The sequence below is a fragment of the Ammospiza caudacuta genome, chromosome 15 (assembly GCF_027887145.1).
Source record: "Ammospiza caudacuta isolate bAmmCau1 chromosome 15, bAmmCau1.pri, whole genome shotgun sequence".
In the NCBI taxonomy this organism is placed as follows: domain Eukaryota; kingdom Metazoa; phylum Chordata; class Aves; order Passeriformes; family Passerellidae; genus Ammospiza; species Ammospiza caudacuta.
Genome location: NC_080607.1, coordinates 592,052 through 608,891, shown reverse-complemented (window position 1 = coordinate 608,891; position 16,840 = coordinate 592,052). Strand labels below are relative to the sequence as shown.

Genomic DNA, 16,840 nt, shown 5'->3' with positions numbered 1-16,840 from the left:
AGGGGCTCCTTCTCCTTCCCTGGGGGCAGACCAGGCTCTCAGGGCTCTGCCCAGGGCCCCAGCTGTCAGGGAACCAGGACAAGCAAAACCAGCTGGGATGGCGGCCACCAGTGCTGGGCAGAGCAGCTCAGCTCCAGCACAAGGGCTGTGTGTTCCCATCCCATGACCCTGGTGCAGTGACACAGGCAGTGCAAAAAGCTCTGGGTTCCTTTGGTTCTCATTGCCAAGGCATATGTGGAGCAGGAACTTACCAGGGCTCTGGATCAAAGTGTGCCTGTGGCTCTCTCCCTTCTTCTATGGCAGAGGAATATCCCACATCCAAGGATCACAGAACAGGTCTTCCAGTGTGGGTCTGTCCAATGAGTTCACGGATAAACACCACCTGATCAGGTCTTTGCACTCTGGGGAGAGAAAGCAGAAACTGCCGGTCGGCCAGAGAAGGCTCCTGTCTGCTTTACCCCACTATTCCCATGCCCAGGCCATGCTGGATGTGCTCAGAGCTGGGCCTAAACTTTCCCATCAATTCCCTGTTTTGGAGGAGAGCAGGACATGTGCCACCTCCTCAGCAGCTGCCAGAGCGGGATGCCCACGACCCTGCTGCTGGCTCCCAGCACTGGGATTCCCCCCGTGCCCAGAGAAGAGGATCCACCTTGAGAGAGCCTTTGTGGCAGCGGGAGCTGGCCCCAGCTGAGGTTCTGGCCCCTCCTGAAAGGATGCTCCCCGCAGACCATCTGGTGTAGCAGGATGCCCAGGGACCAGATGGTAGCTGGCTCGCCATGGTACCAGCCAAAGTCGTTCCATTCCGGGGGGCTGTAGGACAGTGTTCCTATGGAATACAGATGGAGTTCATCAGGGGGATGCTGCTGCTCCCAGAGCCTGGCCCCAGCATCCCTGCACCTGCGGGGGCTGCATCAGGGGCACACAGGGTGACCACTGCCCTCTCACCAGCACCTGGGACTTGTGCACAAAGTTAGGGTTGGAAAAGAAGCCTCTGGTTCTGAAAGAGGGCAGCCCTGGCTAGGCCCGACCATGACATGCAAAGGAAAAACCCACTCCATGCTGGGAAAAAAACTTGCCCTTATCCTCCCTGCCTGCATTGCCCCAAAAATATTATGAAGCCAAGGCAAACAGGGCGAGTGGAGCAGTCCAAGCCCTTCCTCTCGTCTGCACACCAAAGTGGCTGGGGCACATGTTCTGCCCTCCCTCTCTGCTACCCCCACCCACGAGGGCTTTGGTCGGGCTGGCTGCCCCAGCCCAGTCCCAGTCCTGGGCAGAGTGGCTGGCAGAGGCTGTCAGCAGGGCTGGAAGATGGCTGCCCACCCAGCCCTGCTCTAAAGTAACTCAGCTGAAGACTCAGTGCCCTGACTGGCAGCAAAAGGGAGAACTCCCGCTGCCACAGCCAGCTTGGGCTGGGAGATGTTGGGCCATGAGATGTCAGCAGCGGGAGCGCAGCCCTGGGTAGGCTCACCTGCAAAGTGAGTGTAGACTGTGTCCTGCAGGTAGGTGCCACAGCCAAAGTCGATGAGTTTGGCCTGCCCGGTGTCCAGGTCAACCAGGATGTTCTCTGGCTTGATGTCCCTGTGCAGGACCCCGCAGCTGGTGCAGTGCCGCACGGCCCCCAGCACCTGGCGGAACAGCTCCCGCGCCTCCTCCTCGGGCAGGAACTGCCGTGCCCGAATGAAACGATGCAGGTCCTGACACTGCTCTGGCCGCTCCAGCACCATCACGATGCAGTTGGGGAGCTCGAGCCACTCCAGCAGCTGGATCACACCAGGGAAGCCAGTGGACACCTTGGCCAGCAGCACAATCTCCAGGGGTGCGCTGGTGCCGTCGGGCTGCGGGAGGAGCACGATGCCGTCAGTGGGGCCGATGCCCTGCCAGGCCTGGGGAAGCCCTCAGCCAGCCCGGGATGCTCTGCGCCCTGCGCTGGCCCCACGCCCGCTCTTCCTCGGGGCGTCCTGGTGGCTCCCACCGTGCCGGGCCTCGGCTCATCCCCGGCCGGCAGCCCCGGCTGCTGGCCCCGCTCACTCACCAGCTCGCCCCAGTGCCGGACGCGGTTCCGTGGCACCCTTTTGATGGCCACCTGCAAGCCAAGGGCAGCAGCGGGGTGAGCTCGCCGCCCGCACTGCGAGCCCCATCCTCCGCCCTCCGCCCTCCTCCTCCTCCATCCCCTCCTCCTGCGCCCGCTGCCGGCCCCGCCGCTCACCGGGGCGCCGTCCGAGAGCCGCGTGGCCGCGAAGACTCTTCCGAAGCCGCCGCGCCCCAGCAGCGATCCCAGCCGGTAGCGCTCCTGCAGGGCCTCCTGCGCCGTCCCTGCGGGCGGGACGCGGCTGTCAGGGCTCGGCTCGGGGCCAGCAACGACCCCCGAGCGCCCCTCACCCGCCCCGGGCTGGCCATGCCCAGGCGTTCGCTCTTCGGAACGCGGCACGGGAGGCTCGGGGCCGGCGGCCGCGCTGCCGAGGGGCGGAGCTCGGGCCGGGGAAGCCTCAGCGGAGGCGGCGGGAGCGGCCGCGCAACGTGTGTCCTCCGCGGGCCCCGGGAGTAGCACGGGCCGGGGCTGGGGCTGGGGCCGGGGGCGGGGGCGGGACCGGGGCCGGGGCCGGGGCCGGGGCCGGGGTCGGGACTGGACCCTGCGTCGGGTCTGGGGCCGGGCTCGGGTCAGGCGGAGCCGACGGGCGGCGATGCCGCCCCAGGCACTGATGCCCGCCCAGCAGCGCCACCGCCAGTAGGGCCAGATCCGGGCGGAGGCAAGACCGCGGCGGGACGGCCGGAGCCGGGCTCGGGGCAGCCCCGCCCGGGACCGGGGACGGGCCGGGGCCATGGCCCGGCCCGGCAGGGGAGAGGGAGGCCGGGCAAGGACCCCGACAGGAGGGTGCCCGACAGCGGGAAAGGGAGAGAGAGAGAAAGAGAGAAGAGAAAGAAAGAGATTATTCAAAATATCTCTTTGTTGCTGCTGCTTCTGCTGCCGCCGCTGCTGCTGCCACCGCTGCTGCTGCTGCCGCTGCCGCTGCTGCAACTGAGGCACCGGGGCCGTTCGTCCCCGTGTCCGTTCCCCGCTCGCCCCACGAGCCCCACGTTCGAGCCCCGCGCGCCCCGGGGACAGCCCCTCCGTTTGCCCAAACACGGGAACTTTGCAGCGCTGAGCCCAGATGCAGAGCCCTGACTCCTGCACGCTGGCACAGCGATCCCCTCGCTCACTGCTGTGCATTGTCCTTGCTGAGGGTCAAACGCTGTCAGGGCACCTTCCCTTGGGGTAGGATTCCTACCTGACCCCAGCACTGCACTTAGACCTCCAGTGTTGCTTTCCTGTAAAAACAGGGAAAGGAAAACTGTGTGCGGCTCATGGTATTTTAGTATCTAAAAATCACTAAGCCACTGATCTTAGAGGTGAGGTGCATCTGGAATTACTGGGATGCAACATAGAAAAGGGGAGCATAGAAATAAATAGAGGAAAACATCTTGGATTGTTTCTTTCATTTCCATTTCACTTCTGGAAAGCTGTTTCAGTTTTCCAGGAATCTTCTGTCTGCTCTTCCCAAGAATCTCTCATGGAGAACAAGGTCAAGCTTCTGTCGCAAGATTTGCCACCAGGAAATGATGCCACTGGTGAAATTTTCATGATGACTGTGCTGGCTTAGGGCAAATTTGGGGAGGAAACCTCCAAAAGGGGTCCGTCTAGAAAGCAAGTTCAAGCAGCCCCTCCTCCTACTAGTTCAGGGAAAGACTTCCCTGGAGAAAAGTGAAAAAACCCCAGTTTATTTAACAAGTAAAGTATTCACAAGCATGAAAAATGAATAATATTAAATAAAACCTCTGACAGTGCTGAAGAGATGGCAAATTCAGAAAGTTCTTTTTGTGGGTTGTAGTTGGCTCCCTCGGTCTCTTCTAAGTCCCTCTGGTTCTGGAATGCAGTGTCCCAGAGCTCGGTGGGCCACAGGTGTGAGCTGCAGGTGTTTGTCTGGGTTTTCAGTCCAGAGCAGGTGTAAACAGTTCCAAGAAAAAGGAAAGTCACAGTCCAAGGAACTTCTCTGCCCCAGCTAGCTAAAACCAAATTGCTAGAGCTGGGCTGTGAAGGCACTGGGAAATTTCCACATCTGGGCACTGGCGGTCCAGCAAACACCAGAGCTGGATGGTGCTGGTGCCAGAACCTGCAAATTTCCAAACTTTGGCTGTCTGTGCCAGCAAATCACTGGACTTGGGCTGTGCCAGCACCAGGAAGTTTTCAGATCTGGGTGCTGGCGCTGGATGCAAACACCAGATCTGGGTGGTGTCATTGCCAGTGACAGAAATCTGCCGGATTTGGGCTCTGCTGGTGCTGAGAAATTTCCAAATCTGGATTCTGGTTACATGAAACACAAGATGTGGGTGATGCCAGAGCCAGTAGCAGGAAGATGCCACGGGTTTTGGATTTCTGTGCCAGCAAATTGCTGTGCCAGAATAGGGAAATATCCAGATCTGGGCACTGGCATTGCCAGCCAAGAGCCCATTTCAGGCTCCAGGAAGGACTGGATCTGGACCCCTTCCTCTTTTCTTTCCTTCTTTCCTTCCTTCTTTCCTGCGATCCTGCTGCCAGCAAACTCCAGATTGGGCAGTGCTGGCAAGGGGAAATTGCCAGGTTTTAGCTTTCTTTGCCAGCAAATTCTGGACATGGGTGGTGCCAGAAGAGGGAAATTGCCAGATGTGGGCACTGGCAGTGCCAGCGCACACCAGATCTGGGTGGGGAATGTACCAGCACCAGGAAATTGCCAAATGTTAAATTTCAGTGCCAGCATATATCTGGAATTATGCTGTGCAGGAACCTGAAAAATTCTGGATCTGGGCACTTGTGGTGTCAGCAAACACAAGATTGGGTTGCTGTAGGTACCAGGTATTTGCAAGGTTTTGGCTTTCTTTGCCAGAAAATTACTGGCAAAGAAATTTGCTGTGCCGGCACCGGGAAATCCGCACATCTGGGCACTGGCGGTGCCAGCAAACAGCGGATCTTGGCATTGCCAGTGACGGTAGAAGGGAATTGCCAGATTGTGGCTTTCTTGACCAGAAAATTGCTGGACTTGGCTTTGCCAGAACAGGGAACTCTCCAGATCTGAGCACTGGCAGTGGCAGCAAACACCAGGTCTGGGCACCTGTACTAGCATCAGGAGATTGCTGGATTTTGGCTTTCTGTGCCAGCAAATTGCTGGACTTGGGCTGTGCCAGCAATGGGAAATTTCCAGATCTGGGCACTTGTGCAGCAAACACCAGATCTGGGTGGTGCTGGTGGCAGCAGCGGGAAGGTGCTGGGTTCTGGCTTTCTTTGCCAGAAAATTGCTGCATTTAGGTTTTGCTGGCACTGAGAAATTTCCAGATGCTAATTTTCTGTGCCAGCAAACTGCTGGAATTAAGCTGTGCAGATTTCTGGAACATTCCCGATCTGGGTACTGGCGGTGTCAGCAAACCCGAGATCGGGTTGCTGTAAGTACCAGGTATTTGCTTGGTTTTGGCTTTCTTTGCCAGCAAGTTGCTGCACTTGGGCTGTACCAGAATATGGAAATATCAAGATCTGGGAACTGGCAGTGCCAGCAAACACCACATTTCAGGAAGGATTGGATCTGGACCCGTTCCCTCCCTGCCTCCCTCCCTCAACATGGCGCCAGAAGGGCTGGACAGCAGCCAGGCAGAAAGGGAACCTGCAGGGACTGATGGACAGCAGGCTGGACAGGAGCCAGCAGTGTGTCCAGGTGGCCAAGGAGGCCAGTGGCTCCTGGCCTGGATCAGGAATGGTGTGGCCAGCAGGAGCAGGGCAGGGATTCTTCCCCTGTGCTCAGCAATGCTTGGGCAGCACCTCAAGTGCTGTTTGCAGTTCTGGGCCCCCTCATTTAGGAAGGACATGGAGGGGCTGGAGCGTGTCCAGAGAAGGGCAACAAGGCTGGGGAGGGGTCTGGAACAACCCAAGTCCTGTGGGGAGTGGCTGAGGGACCTGCAGTTGTTTATGCTGGAGGAGTCTCAGGGGAGACAAGGCGGTGTCAGGGCACAGGGTGGACTTGATGATCTCCATGGCCTCTTCCACCCTTGCTGATTCTGGGATTCTCGGAAACCACCCTTGGAGCAGTTGCAGGTGGAGCCCTGAGCCTCCTCTTCAGGAGCTCCAGCAGCCCAGGTCCCTCAGCTTCTCCTGCCAGCCCCAAAGCCCATCCTGTCAGTCCTGCAGAGCCTCTGCAGCTCCTCCCCATTGCCCAGAACAGGGAGCCCCAGAGCCAGACACAGCAGCCCAGATGTGCCCCCCTGGCCTGGGGTGCCTCTGGCAAGGGAGCAGCACCAGGCACTGCAGGAGCCTGCAGACAATTGATCTGAAGGCCAGACCTCCTTAGCTCCTTCTGAAAGAGCAGGAACAGTTCCTCATTCCAGTGTGGTGGAATGCTGGGCACCGCAGCTCCGGGTGAGGACTGGACACAAGTTTGCTCCCACTGAGTGCTGTGATGGGTTCTGCAGGAGCTCTGGGCTCCTGGGCTTGCCAGGCACAATGAGGAGAGAAGGAGCCAAGTGCACTGATGCGGGAAATGGATTTGTAGAAAGTTTTTAGAGCCTAATAGAAGGCCCACAAAGTATGAATCTGTATATAAATCTTGAGACAAGAAATGCTAACTTAAAAATGCCATGGAATAGGTATTGAAGTGAAGGGGAGATGACCATCCTTTAATGCATCGAACTCCGATTTATTGATCGATCGGTCACTTTATATGACAGTGCCAACCAACTTCATGCATATTACAAAATCCAAGCTCACGACAGGCTAACAGAGAAAACTACAACCACTCCTCTTGTTTTACAACACCTGTGATTATTCACTAAAAACAGAACTAGTGTTCCCACTGTGATATGAAAGGTTCCCAAAACCTCCATATCTGTTCCCAGGGTGCCATCTTTTCCCACAGAAGGTGTTTTGCTTGTTATGGGAAGACTGTCTGAGAACCTTATTGTTTATAAAGTGATGCATGAGAGAGCCTAATTGTTTATAGAAATCAGCCTGGGAACTGCTTTGCAACTACCTTTTACTTTTCTCTCCACTGTATGCTTTCATGGCCTTTTTCTTTTAAGCCATGCTTGAACTAAACTCTCCACAAATAGGACAGTAATTGTTGAGAGAGAAATGGAGCTAGAAAAATGTTTCAAAAGATGGCATTGCAAATAAGATTTTGGAAAAATGGAGCTATGAAAGATGCATTGTAGTGGGACCCACAAGGGGTAGTTTTAAATAATTGGTTTTAAGGCATCTACAACATGTCATGGCAAAAAGCTGATAGACCAAGTAATTAGGAAATAGTTGGCTTCTGATTGTGATGGCGTGAATTATGTGTATTGTCTCACCCTTCTCGTGAGACTGAAAATGGAATAAAAGTTTTTAAAACGCCTCTCAGTGTCACCATCTCTAGGTCAAGAAAAGAGTATTATCCAACACACTGACACACCTTTGCCTCAAGCATAGCCCAGCCTGGACGAAACACCCTGAAAGGTTTCCCCTTTGGCCCATGTCTTGAAATATCAGGTCTGCTGTTTGACAACTCAGGCTGGTTTGGTGTCAAGGAGTTCCCTCAGAAATACTGGGTTTGTCTTCCTCTGTGCCTTCCCCTCAGCAGCCTTGGGTATGCTCCTGTGTGAAGCCATCTGTCTCACACAGTTTGAGACAACTTCAAACAGGATATTGTGCAATACGTCGTCTCCTCTAAAGTGTTCCAACAACCTCTTTCCAGCAATGGAAAATTATTCCTAATAGATGAAAGTGAAAAACCCCCAACAGTTTATTAACAAACAGAATCCCCCCATGACACGCATTACAAGAAGGCGCTGGGTTCTCTCTCAGAAGAACAGGAGCTGTCACGGAGCAGTTCCAGCAGCTGATGGAAGCTCGAGGGCTTGTCCAGCATCGGCTTTCTCCCATGGCAGAGCTCCATGGAGCGGGCAGGGCAGTGAAGCAGCTGGGCTGGAGCCCCTCGCTGCCTTGTCTCCCCGGTGTGGCTCAGCTCACAGACTCTCGGGCTGGGAGCGGGGCCGCTCCGCTCCTGCCGGCACCGTGTCCCTGGGCTTGGACAAACAGTTTCCTGCCAGGAGAGCCCTGCACACTGCTCCACAGATCTTTCATAAAGGCCCAAACCAACTCCAAACACTCTGTCTGCAGCAGCTTTTCACAAAGGGCTGCAGCAATCCGGGACAGCTGCAAGTGAGTGTCGGAAGGCTCTTGTCTTGTTCCTGACAGCAGAATTCTTGATGATCTGATGCAGTTTTATTCAGATGTAACATGAGAGCGGAGGTTTTTTGTTAAAATATTTCATGATGAGTAACAAGCCTTGGGAGCATGAGGTACAGGACTGACATGCCAAAGCATGAGCATATCCTCCCAAGTGGCCAGTTTAATTGCCCATTTTATTACTCTTGTATTTACTCCACACTAATAAGGAAAACCAAGCTCTGCGTGGAGGTAAAACAGGCATGGGATACACTACAGTCCCTCGCAGGCTCCGCAGGGCTGGCAGTGACAAAGCAGGCAGTCTGCTTCATTGTGAACCACTACAGAGCTGCGTCCCAATCTGGTTTAGGTAGCGTGGTATTATTAAGAGCTCCTTTTCTGCATGAGATACAAAAAGGAGATCCCAAATGATCTTCATGCAAGCATGCATTAAAGAACTGCTCCTGCTATCCTAACGAAGTGTTTGCTTTGGCAATTACACTCTTCCCATTCATCTTTTGATGCAGACACTTCAGGTTTTCCCCCACGCCCCTGCACGGCTGACAGTCGCTGTTTCCCATTTCCTGTTCTTCCCTAGAGATGGTGCAGTGGCTGCTTTGAAACAAAAAGCCCTGAGATCTGGACAGCTTGAAGGAGCATGAAATGGAAATTAAGTGCTCATATTGGTAATACCCAGGTCTGTCCTTCCCAGTGCTTTGAAGCAGCAGCAGGAGGACCATGCATCATTACTGTTGGTGGATGTTCATGTTTCTGGTGTGCAAGAGCAATGACTTTGAGGATGGACAAAAATGCCCCTCTTCAAACAGTGGGTGTGCAAGGAGATGTGAAGTTTCACAGCCTTTTCTAGGATATTTTAGAAAGATCTAAGAGAATATTGTGGCATGGAGCAGGTCCCTAATTTTGTCTCCAGAGGAATCCCTAAAGGGCACATTCACTCTGCTGCTGATGGCAACCCCATAAGCTCATGGACCAATTTTCCCTGCAACGTGCCACCCGGCCTGGGCTTTACTAGGCTGGGACTAGACCCAGAGCCAAGCAAACACATGCAGCCAGGTGACATTGTGTAACATCAGAAGCTGGCAACCATCAGGACTTTGCTGTCAAAAGGTTACAGTTTGCACTGGGCCCAGAAGTGTTTTTCCCTAAGGCAAAGCAAATTGAAATGTGAAGTTTAAAAGCTTCAAATGACTATGAAAGGAAACTGCAGAATAATTTCTGGAAGGGCAGCATTGTCAATGATCATGCAGCCCACCAACAGCTGGAGCTGAATCCAGAATTGCTTCTTCCAGCTGTGTAGGAATTCATTCCACTGGCAAGCACTGGTCCATGGGAACAAATGATCCCCTACCTCTGGGCTGAATGGCACCCAGGCTGCAGTGCAGATTTGAGGAACCCTTGTCACTTGTTATTGGCCTCCCAGTGCACTCATCCTTCTGCAAACAAGGTGCAAACAACAGCTGCACTGCTGTCCTGGGTAAATATACATACAGGTGAACTTTGCCAAAGCAGTGCATCATTTCCCAGTGAAATACGTGACCTCTTCTTACCTATGGAATTGTGATTGAAGACACCTGTGAGCCAGATCTGTGGGAGATTGCAAAGGAGCAAAGCTTTGGGATCTGGGCACACTTCTCTTGGTTTCTTTGCTCAGGCCTTTGGTGAGCACAGAACACACCTAGGTAGAAAACCTGTGACTATACAGGACCTTTTGGATCCATTGTCCCCCAAACAGGTCAACAGGTGACTCTGTTGTAATGGTAAGTAACAAAGAGCAGCACAAATGACACAAAGAAAACATGGCCAAAGAGGAAGAGGAGAGGCCCAATGAGGAAAGGATGTGGTGGGACACTGGCACATTGAGTGAGCTGCACTCCCATAATCTCTAGGCTAGCAGGTCCTGGTCACATATTCTTCTCTTAGTTTATTTATTTTTTTTAATTTACTTTTTTTTCCATCATCAAAATGAAATATATACAATTAAAAGTATGCCATCAAAACTTAAAGACACAATCAAAACACAATAATTCAAAATTACATCTAAAGATCAAAACATACGTACAGCTCTAACTACCAAGCCTAATGCATCAATCCTGTTCTTCAAACACTCTTCATACAGGTGGCAGCTTCTTCCTGACTAGAAAAAACTTCTCGGTAAGACTGTAACCAGCCAGATCTGCAAAATGGAGACACAAAGTTTAACAGAGGCCACCTAGGAAAACCTAAAGCATCTGAAGCTCCATATTTCCTGGGACACATTTCCTGCAAACTTCTAAACAGCTGCACAGGGAAACATGCTCCTGCTGGCAGACACTGAGGCAGGCCAGGGCAAAACCCTGAGCCACTTGCCCAGAGCTGGCACAGGCCCAGCCTGGCCTCTGGGCTGCCCTGGGAAAGCAGGGAGCCCAGAGCCCTGTGCTCTCCAGGAATGGCTCAGCTGCACATGCACCCTCCTGCTCCTCTGCCTGCCCCACAGCTCAGCAGCCCTACAGCTCCAGGGGCACTGGCAGCAGCACAGCTCATTGCAGGGGCACATGCAGGGCACAGCTGTTCCCTGGCAATGTGCACAGCCTCTCTGGGCTACCACAAGACCCTTCCTGCCGGCAGAGATTGGCCCAGCTCCCCCCTCACCTCTGCGTGCGGCTGAGCCATGATTGCCTTCACCTTGTCCTCAGTCTGGAGCTGCTTCAGCCCCCCATGCCATGACTAGGAAGGGCAATGGAGAGAGCAGGGGCAGATGCACACCCTTCCTTAGGATTTCGTCATTTTTGGCACAGCACAAAAGGCAAATCAAGAGGTGTCCAACTCAGCGCTTCCTCAGCCTTCTGGAGAGCATCTCGCCTTCACCAGCCCAGCATTTTGGAGAGGTTTTCCCGCACATGTGGAGGCTTGCTGGCATCACATTTCTTCAGCTGGGTGCCCATCACCTTGCAGAGGGCAGAGGCCAGCTTGGTGGCCACAGTGCGGACGCTGGCGCTCCGCACAGGCAGCGCCTTGTTCTCCAGGCAGGACCAGAGCACGGGCAGGGCGTCGCGCTGGACGACTTCAGGGCTCCTGGCATGAACCCCCTGCACAAGCACTGCCGGGACAGAGACACAGCTCCTTACCCACCAGCCTCACTGCAACAAGGATCTACCTCTGCTTCTGCTTCTTGCCAGCCTCTCTGGCCAAGAGCAGCAAAATAGTACCCAGAGCCCCTTGGTCCAGAAACGGGCAAAGCAGCTGATCATCCTGGAAACAGAACCACCAACCCCTCAGGACTAATTGCTGCAACCAGAGCCCTGTCCCTGTGGCAGAGTTCCTACCTTTACTAAATTATTTCACAATCTCTGCATGAATAATGAATGAAATGTCCAATTGCCTTTGATTTCCATTAAGAAGTTTTCTAAACCCACACTGAAGATTTGGAAATGCACCATAGAGAGGAAATGGAGAGATGTCTAATAAAAGGGATGATTCCATTTTTGTAACTTTGATGCCAAGTGCCAAATGTCTAATCTGTCTCTTCCCTGTGCTCAGCGGCACACAGCAAAGGGCAGGATTAGAACACACCTCAAAACTCCAGCCCACCAGAGATGGCTGCTGCCTGACAGCTGGATGAGAAACATCAGTAACCAGCTGGGGTCTTTGGTAGAATGCTTTTGGGGCTTCCAACAAAGAGCTGTTTCAAACCTCAGGGTGTCTTAGACAATTACCCAGACCCCATTGCCCTGGCATTTGAGCATCTGCACATTTTATTGCCACTTCCCCTCCAAATGGTAATGGCATTTTTTCTTATAATGCCCACTGGAACAAGGACATAGAGAAAGAAAAATGCTACACAGGGGACTAAAATGTAATCAAAACATGGGTGTTTTCTCATATTATTTCTTGAATCTCTCTGCCCATTTTCTGAACTGAACTATATCAAACACAGACAAATATTTACTACCAACAGGCTTCTTGCATGGCAGATTTGGCTGAGAGAAAAAAAAAACCTGAAATGCTCTGGAGACCATTCTTATTTTCTGATCAGACAAAATGTTATCTAGCAGCCATTTAATATTCTGTGGTGGAAGAGACTTCATTTTCTCTATGCTGCTAATCCACCAGCAGTCATCAACACTGAAATATTGAAAGAGCTCCTGCAAGTAACCAAAACCAATTCTGCTAAGCAGGAAAGGGTTATGGTACCCATTTTCAAATGGGAATTCATTTGAGTTAAATGTAATTAAAGACATTGGTGACTACTGAACGTGAGGAACAGCTGTCTGTTCCTACTAAATCTCAGAGAGAACATCTGCTTTTTCTAAAGTAGTCTTAATTTATGATTAATTCCTTTATTTGAAAAAGAGATCAAAATAACTGCTAAACTAAATTCCTTATTGCTGGAGATCTACTTTATTCAAATGCTCTTTAAGGGCCTTTGACATTCCCAATCACTGAACATGCCCTTTTGACATTCCTAATGAAGACACAAAGTGTATTAAACCTTGCATTCAAAGATGCTGGCATAATTAGCAGTGGATTTAGCCCCAGTTAAAGCAAGGCTATCAATCATCTTCTCTACCATATATTGAGGTTATCCTTTTTCCATTCCTTGGCTATTGCTGGCATAGCAAGCTCCTCTGAGGAATCAATTATCAGCTGCATTTGTAGCATTTTGGACAGCACTGACACAGGCAGACACTGTTTGCACACCCTGAAAGGCTCAGTCCAAGGCCCCTCTGACAGCACAGGCAGGGAGCCTCAGCACTCTGCTTCCGTCCCTGTGCCCCAGAGGCTGCCTTGCACTAAACCTGTGCCTCTGATACCTCTGTTGAGTTCTGGCCTAAGCTGTGACCCCCAGGCCCTGCACGGTTCAGCCTCAAAACTTTCCAAGAGAAAAACAAGAATTCTGTGAGGACAAAACAAACGGATGCCCTGAAACAGCATTTGCCACCATTTCCCCTCAAAGATCACAGATGTCCCTGAGCTCCCCAGAGAGGAGCCAGCTGGGGCATTTTTAGCCCTCCCTTTGCTGGAGGTGGTTCTGAGATGCCCCAGTGAGAGCTCAACCCCAGGCCGAGCGCCGCCCCCATCTCAGGTGCTGCCACGCCCTGCAGCAGCCAGGGAAAACCTGCCAAACCCACCTGCCTTGGCCATGGGGCAGCAGGGACACGCTCAGCACCTCCTGGTTTGGAGGAGCTGCTCTGCTGTCTGCTCACAGGCATTCCCTGTAAATGCTCCCTGGGAAGAGCTCTGGGCTCAGAAGGGGAGGCCAAACCTGTGATACGCTCGGTGACATCCAGCAGGGCTTGGCCACTCAGGTGATTCCATTGGTAGCTGAACTCTTTCAGCAGTGCCACTTTATCTACAAGGGAAACACACGTTTCTGCTCACTTTTCTTAGGTCATAGGAGAAAGGGCAGGGCCAACCCCATTTTATAAAATAAAGTACATTTCTGCTGGGTTTTGAATCCTTTTCTTCTTTCCTTCCAGCCTACTTGGCAGGGTTTTAAATTCCAAAAGAAAAGCTCTCCTTTCACATTTGTAAATCCAAACTTGTCTGCTGTAGCAGGAGCTGTGTTAAAACATTTCACATCAGGGACCTCAGGAGTTCAGTCACATGGAAGCAGCGAAAAGGTTTTGCATCCCAGAGCACAAAGGAAGAGCCCCATACTTGGGACACAGAAAGGCACTGAGTCAGGCAGTTCCTGAGTTCACAGGGCAGCTGGGGAGGAGAAAGTAGAAGCTCCCCTTGAAGACCTGCCTCTTCAACACTCCTTTTTGCAGGCATATTTCCCCAGTGCAGCATTCTCAGAGCTGACATAAATCTGTGTGGCAAAGGAATTTAGAGCAGCCCTTGCCTATGTAGTTAATTGCTGTGGCCATCTTGCACCACGCAAAACAATACGTGGAACAAGGCATCATTGACAGCTGGGTTTATACCTGTTTGTTCTAAAGAAATGAACTTGGTGAATCACAAGTTCCCCTCTGAAAACAGAAGACAAAGAAGAAAAGTGGAAAATAGGCAGCTAATGCCTCTAATGTAGAGCCTCCCAGGTGGCTGCCCTGCAGAAGCTCTGATGGTCAGTGTCCCTTCATGCCAACAGCAAAGCTGTTCATTTGGGAAGTCAGATGGGGCGCAAGCAAATTCCAAACCCCCTTTGCTTCTGAACTGTAGCAGAGCTGTAGCCCAGGACTTGCTCTTCAGACAAGCAGCACAGAGCCAAGGGCTCCTGGGACTGTTGGGAAATGCTGATCCCATTCCAGCCTGTTGGGGATGGTGCATAAGGACTGCACCTGCACAGCCTCTGGTGGGTGTCAGCTGCAGTGTTCCACAGGCAAGAGCAGCTGTCAAGGCACTCAGCGCTCTCTGGTGCAGGAGCAACAGAGACGAAGCTGAGGAGAGTCCCTGCCAGGGCTCAGCCTTACCCAAATGAGCAATGGATTCTTCCAGTGCTTTCACAGCTGCCCCACGAACCCTGGGATCCTTTGAGTTCAGGTTCTTTGTTACTCCTTCCACCAAACCAATGATCACCGGGTTCAAGACATCTTTCAGGGCTCCTGTGATTTCAGCCAGCATGTCCAGCACCCTCTGCTTCACTTTCTTGTGGCTGTCAGATATTCTCAGGACAAAATATTCAAAACTCTGTGAAGAGAACATGCAACGTGAAAGCTCGATTCAAATGCCCCTGTTTGAAGAATGGCTGTAGCAGTCAGCAATGTCAAAGATGAAAGTGATCCTTTCTGTCAGGGCAGCACTCGCTTGCACAATGTCACTGTTTTCCTGTGGGCTACTCACTGGAATGGTGGCACAACCTCATGCTGGTTGAAAGATTTTCTTCTGTTTTAGGAGGTTTGGCTGGGGACAAAATAGTTCCTATGGTATTTCTCTCCATCTATAAATCATTAAATCAATTCCATTTATTAATGCTAAGGACTACCTTTGCTTTGAATGGAAGCAGATGTTTACAATGCCTGGTTTTCTATACAGTTGCCTCAAGTACTGACGGCAACTATGATTTTGCCAAAACTATGGCTGGAGGAGATCTAAGTTTTCTTTTGTTTGTCTCAGAGCAGTGTCTGGAGAAGAGCAGGGCTCTGATCAACTCTTCCAGGATCCAGACCATTTCTCTAAGTAACAGGTGGACTTCTGAAATGTAATGTGCTGTACAGCTCTCATTAGAGCAGGTTCAGTCCCTTGACAGCCACATTATCAGGCACCTTTCTCTGGAAAAAGGGAAAAAGCAGGTACAGGGAGGAGAAGGCAGAGATGAGTCCTTAGCTGTTTTCCTCCTTTTCCAAAGAGAAAAAAAGACTCCCAAGAAGGGTGAGCACTGTCTTTACCAAGAGGAATAGGAACAAGGATGGAAATGAGTAGCCAGAGCTGCGCCTGTGTAAGACAAGATGGAGTATATAGAAGTATTCTTAAACAACTTGGTTTAAACCAACCCAGCTGTGGGAGATAGGGAAAGGCGCTGCGGAAGATGTCGCAATGTTACGGAAAGGCAGGACCCTCTGTTCCCCGTAGATAAGACCCTCTGTTACTCATAGATAAGAAATTAACATAGGAATGTAGCCTCCCTTAACCAAATACCAGTAACTTTCCATTCCTTACCCAGTACTTTTCCATTCCCTACTAACCATAGATAAGAAGGACAAACCCCCTTTTTGACGTAGAGACCCCTAAGACTATAAGACCCCATGAGAAGAAGTAATAAACGCCTTTTGACCGTCCATCATATTGATGTCTGTGTATGTCATTGGCCCGAACGGCCCGGGAGAGTGGGCCGTCGAGCTGTTCCTCAGAACCAGGTCGCCTGCCTTGATCCAGAAGGCAAAATTTGCTGCCCAAAACCCGGGAAGCGGCTTGCGCCCGGGGAACGGGGATTCTCCTGGAAAGAGGACGGCGGCTGTGGCAGCAGGTCTGACCACAGCGGGAAGGACGCCTCCGGACCAGCGTGGACCATGGAATCCATAGCGAAGGTCGTAACAGAGATGCATGCACAATGGGGTATAGAATGTAAACTTAGAGATTTAACTCTCGCATTGACGAGATTGATTAAGCTTGGGGCTATTGAAAGCCCTGTGGACGTCCTACATTCGGACATGTGGGATAATTGTACAAAAGCTCTGGCAGAGGACACTATGTCCTTGGGCTCAGGGAAAGCCCTAAAATCGTGGGGCAGAGTTGTCCAGGCTCTGCAAAAAGCTCGACAAGAGCAAGAAACCTGGATAGCCGTGCAAACTTGTTTATTAGCCGTGCCACAGTTGGGGGTGGGCGCAGCGACACAAACCGCGGAGGTGCTTGACGCGGGCGGGCACGCGGAGGCGCGAACACCAGATCCCCCTCAGCAAGCGGACTCACCATCAGAGGGTGGGGAGCACACGCGGGCGTTCTGGCAGGGGCTCGCGGAGGAGGCGCGGAACGCGGCCAGAATGTCGGACCCCATAGGGATCGATAAAAACGCCCCCCCACCATATGCGTTTGAAAATGGCGCCGGACCGCGTGGTCAGGGCAGAAAGGAGGAGGAGGAGGGGGGCGGAAACGCAGTCAGCCTGCTTAACAACGCATGCGCGGGCGAGCGGGGAGACAGGGCGGCCCCCGTGGAGGCGCGTAAGACCAATCAGAGCGCTTTATTCAAATTAAGTCCTTGTA

General features: G+C 52.3%; 1 protein-coding gene across 1 annotated transcript; it reads right to left on the bottom strand.

Annotated features, from left to right (window-relative positions):
- Nucleotides 1-294: 294 nt before the first annotated feature.
- On the bottom strand, nt 295-16,160 carry LOC131564518 (serine/threonine-protein kinase pim-1-like). The gene is made up of 8 exons (XM_058814972.1): nt 16,056-16,160; nt 10,850-10,924; nt 2,654-2,959; nt 2,207-2,563; nt 2,033-2,083; nt 1,469-1,835; nt 650-826; nt 295-401 (listed from the first exon to the last, which is right to left on the bottom strand). The coding sequence occupies exons 1-8, from the start codon at nt 16,158-16,160 to the stop codon at nt 295-297; spliced, it is 1,545 nt and encodes a 514-aa protein (XP_058670955.1).
- Between the last annotated feature and the right edge of the window lie 680 nt (nt 16,161-16,840).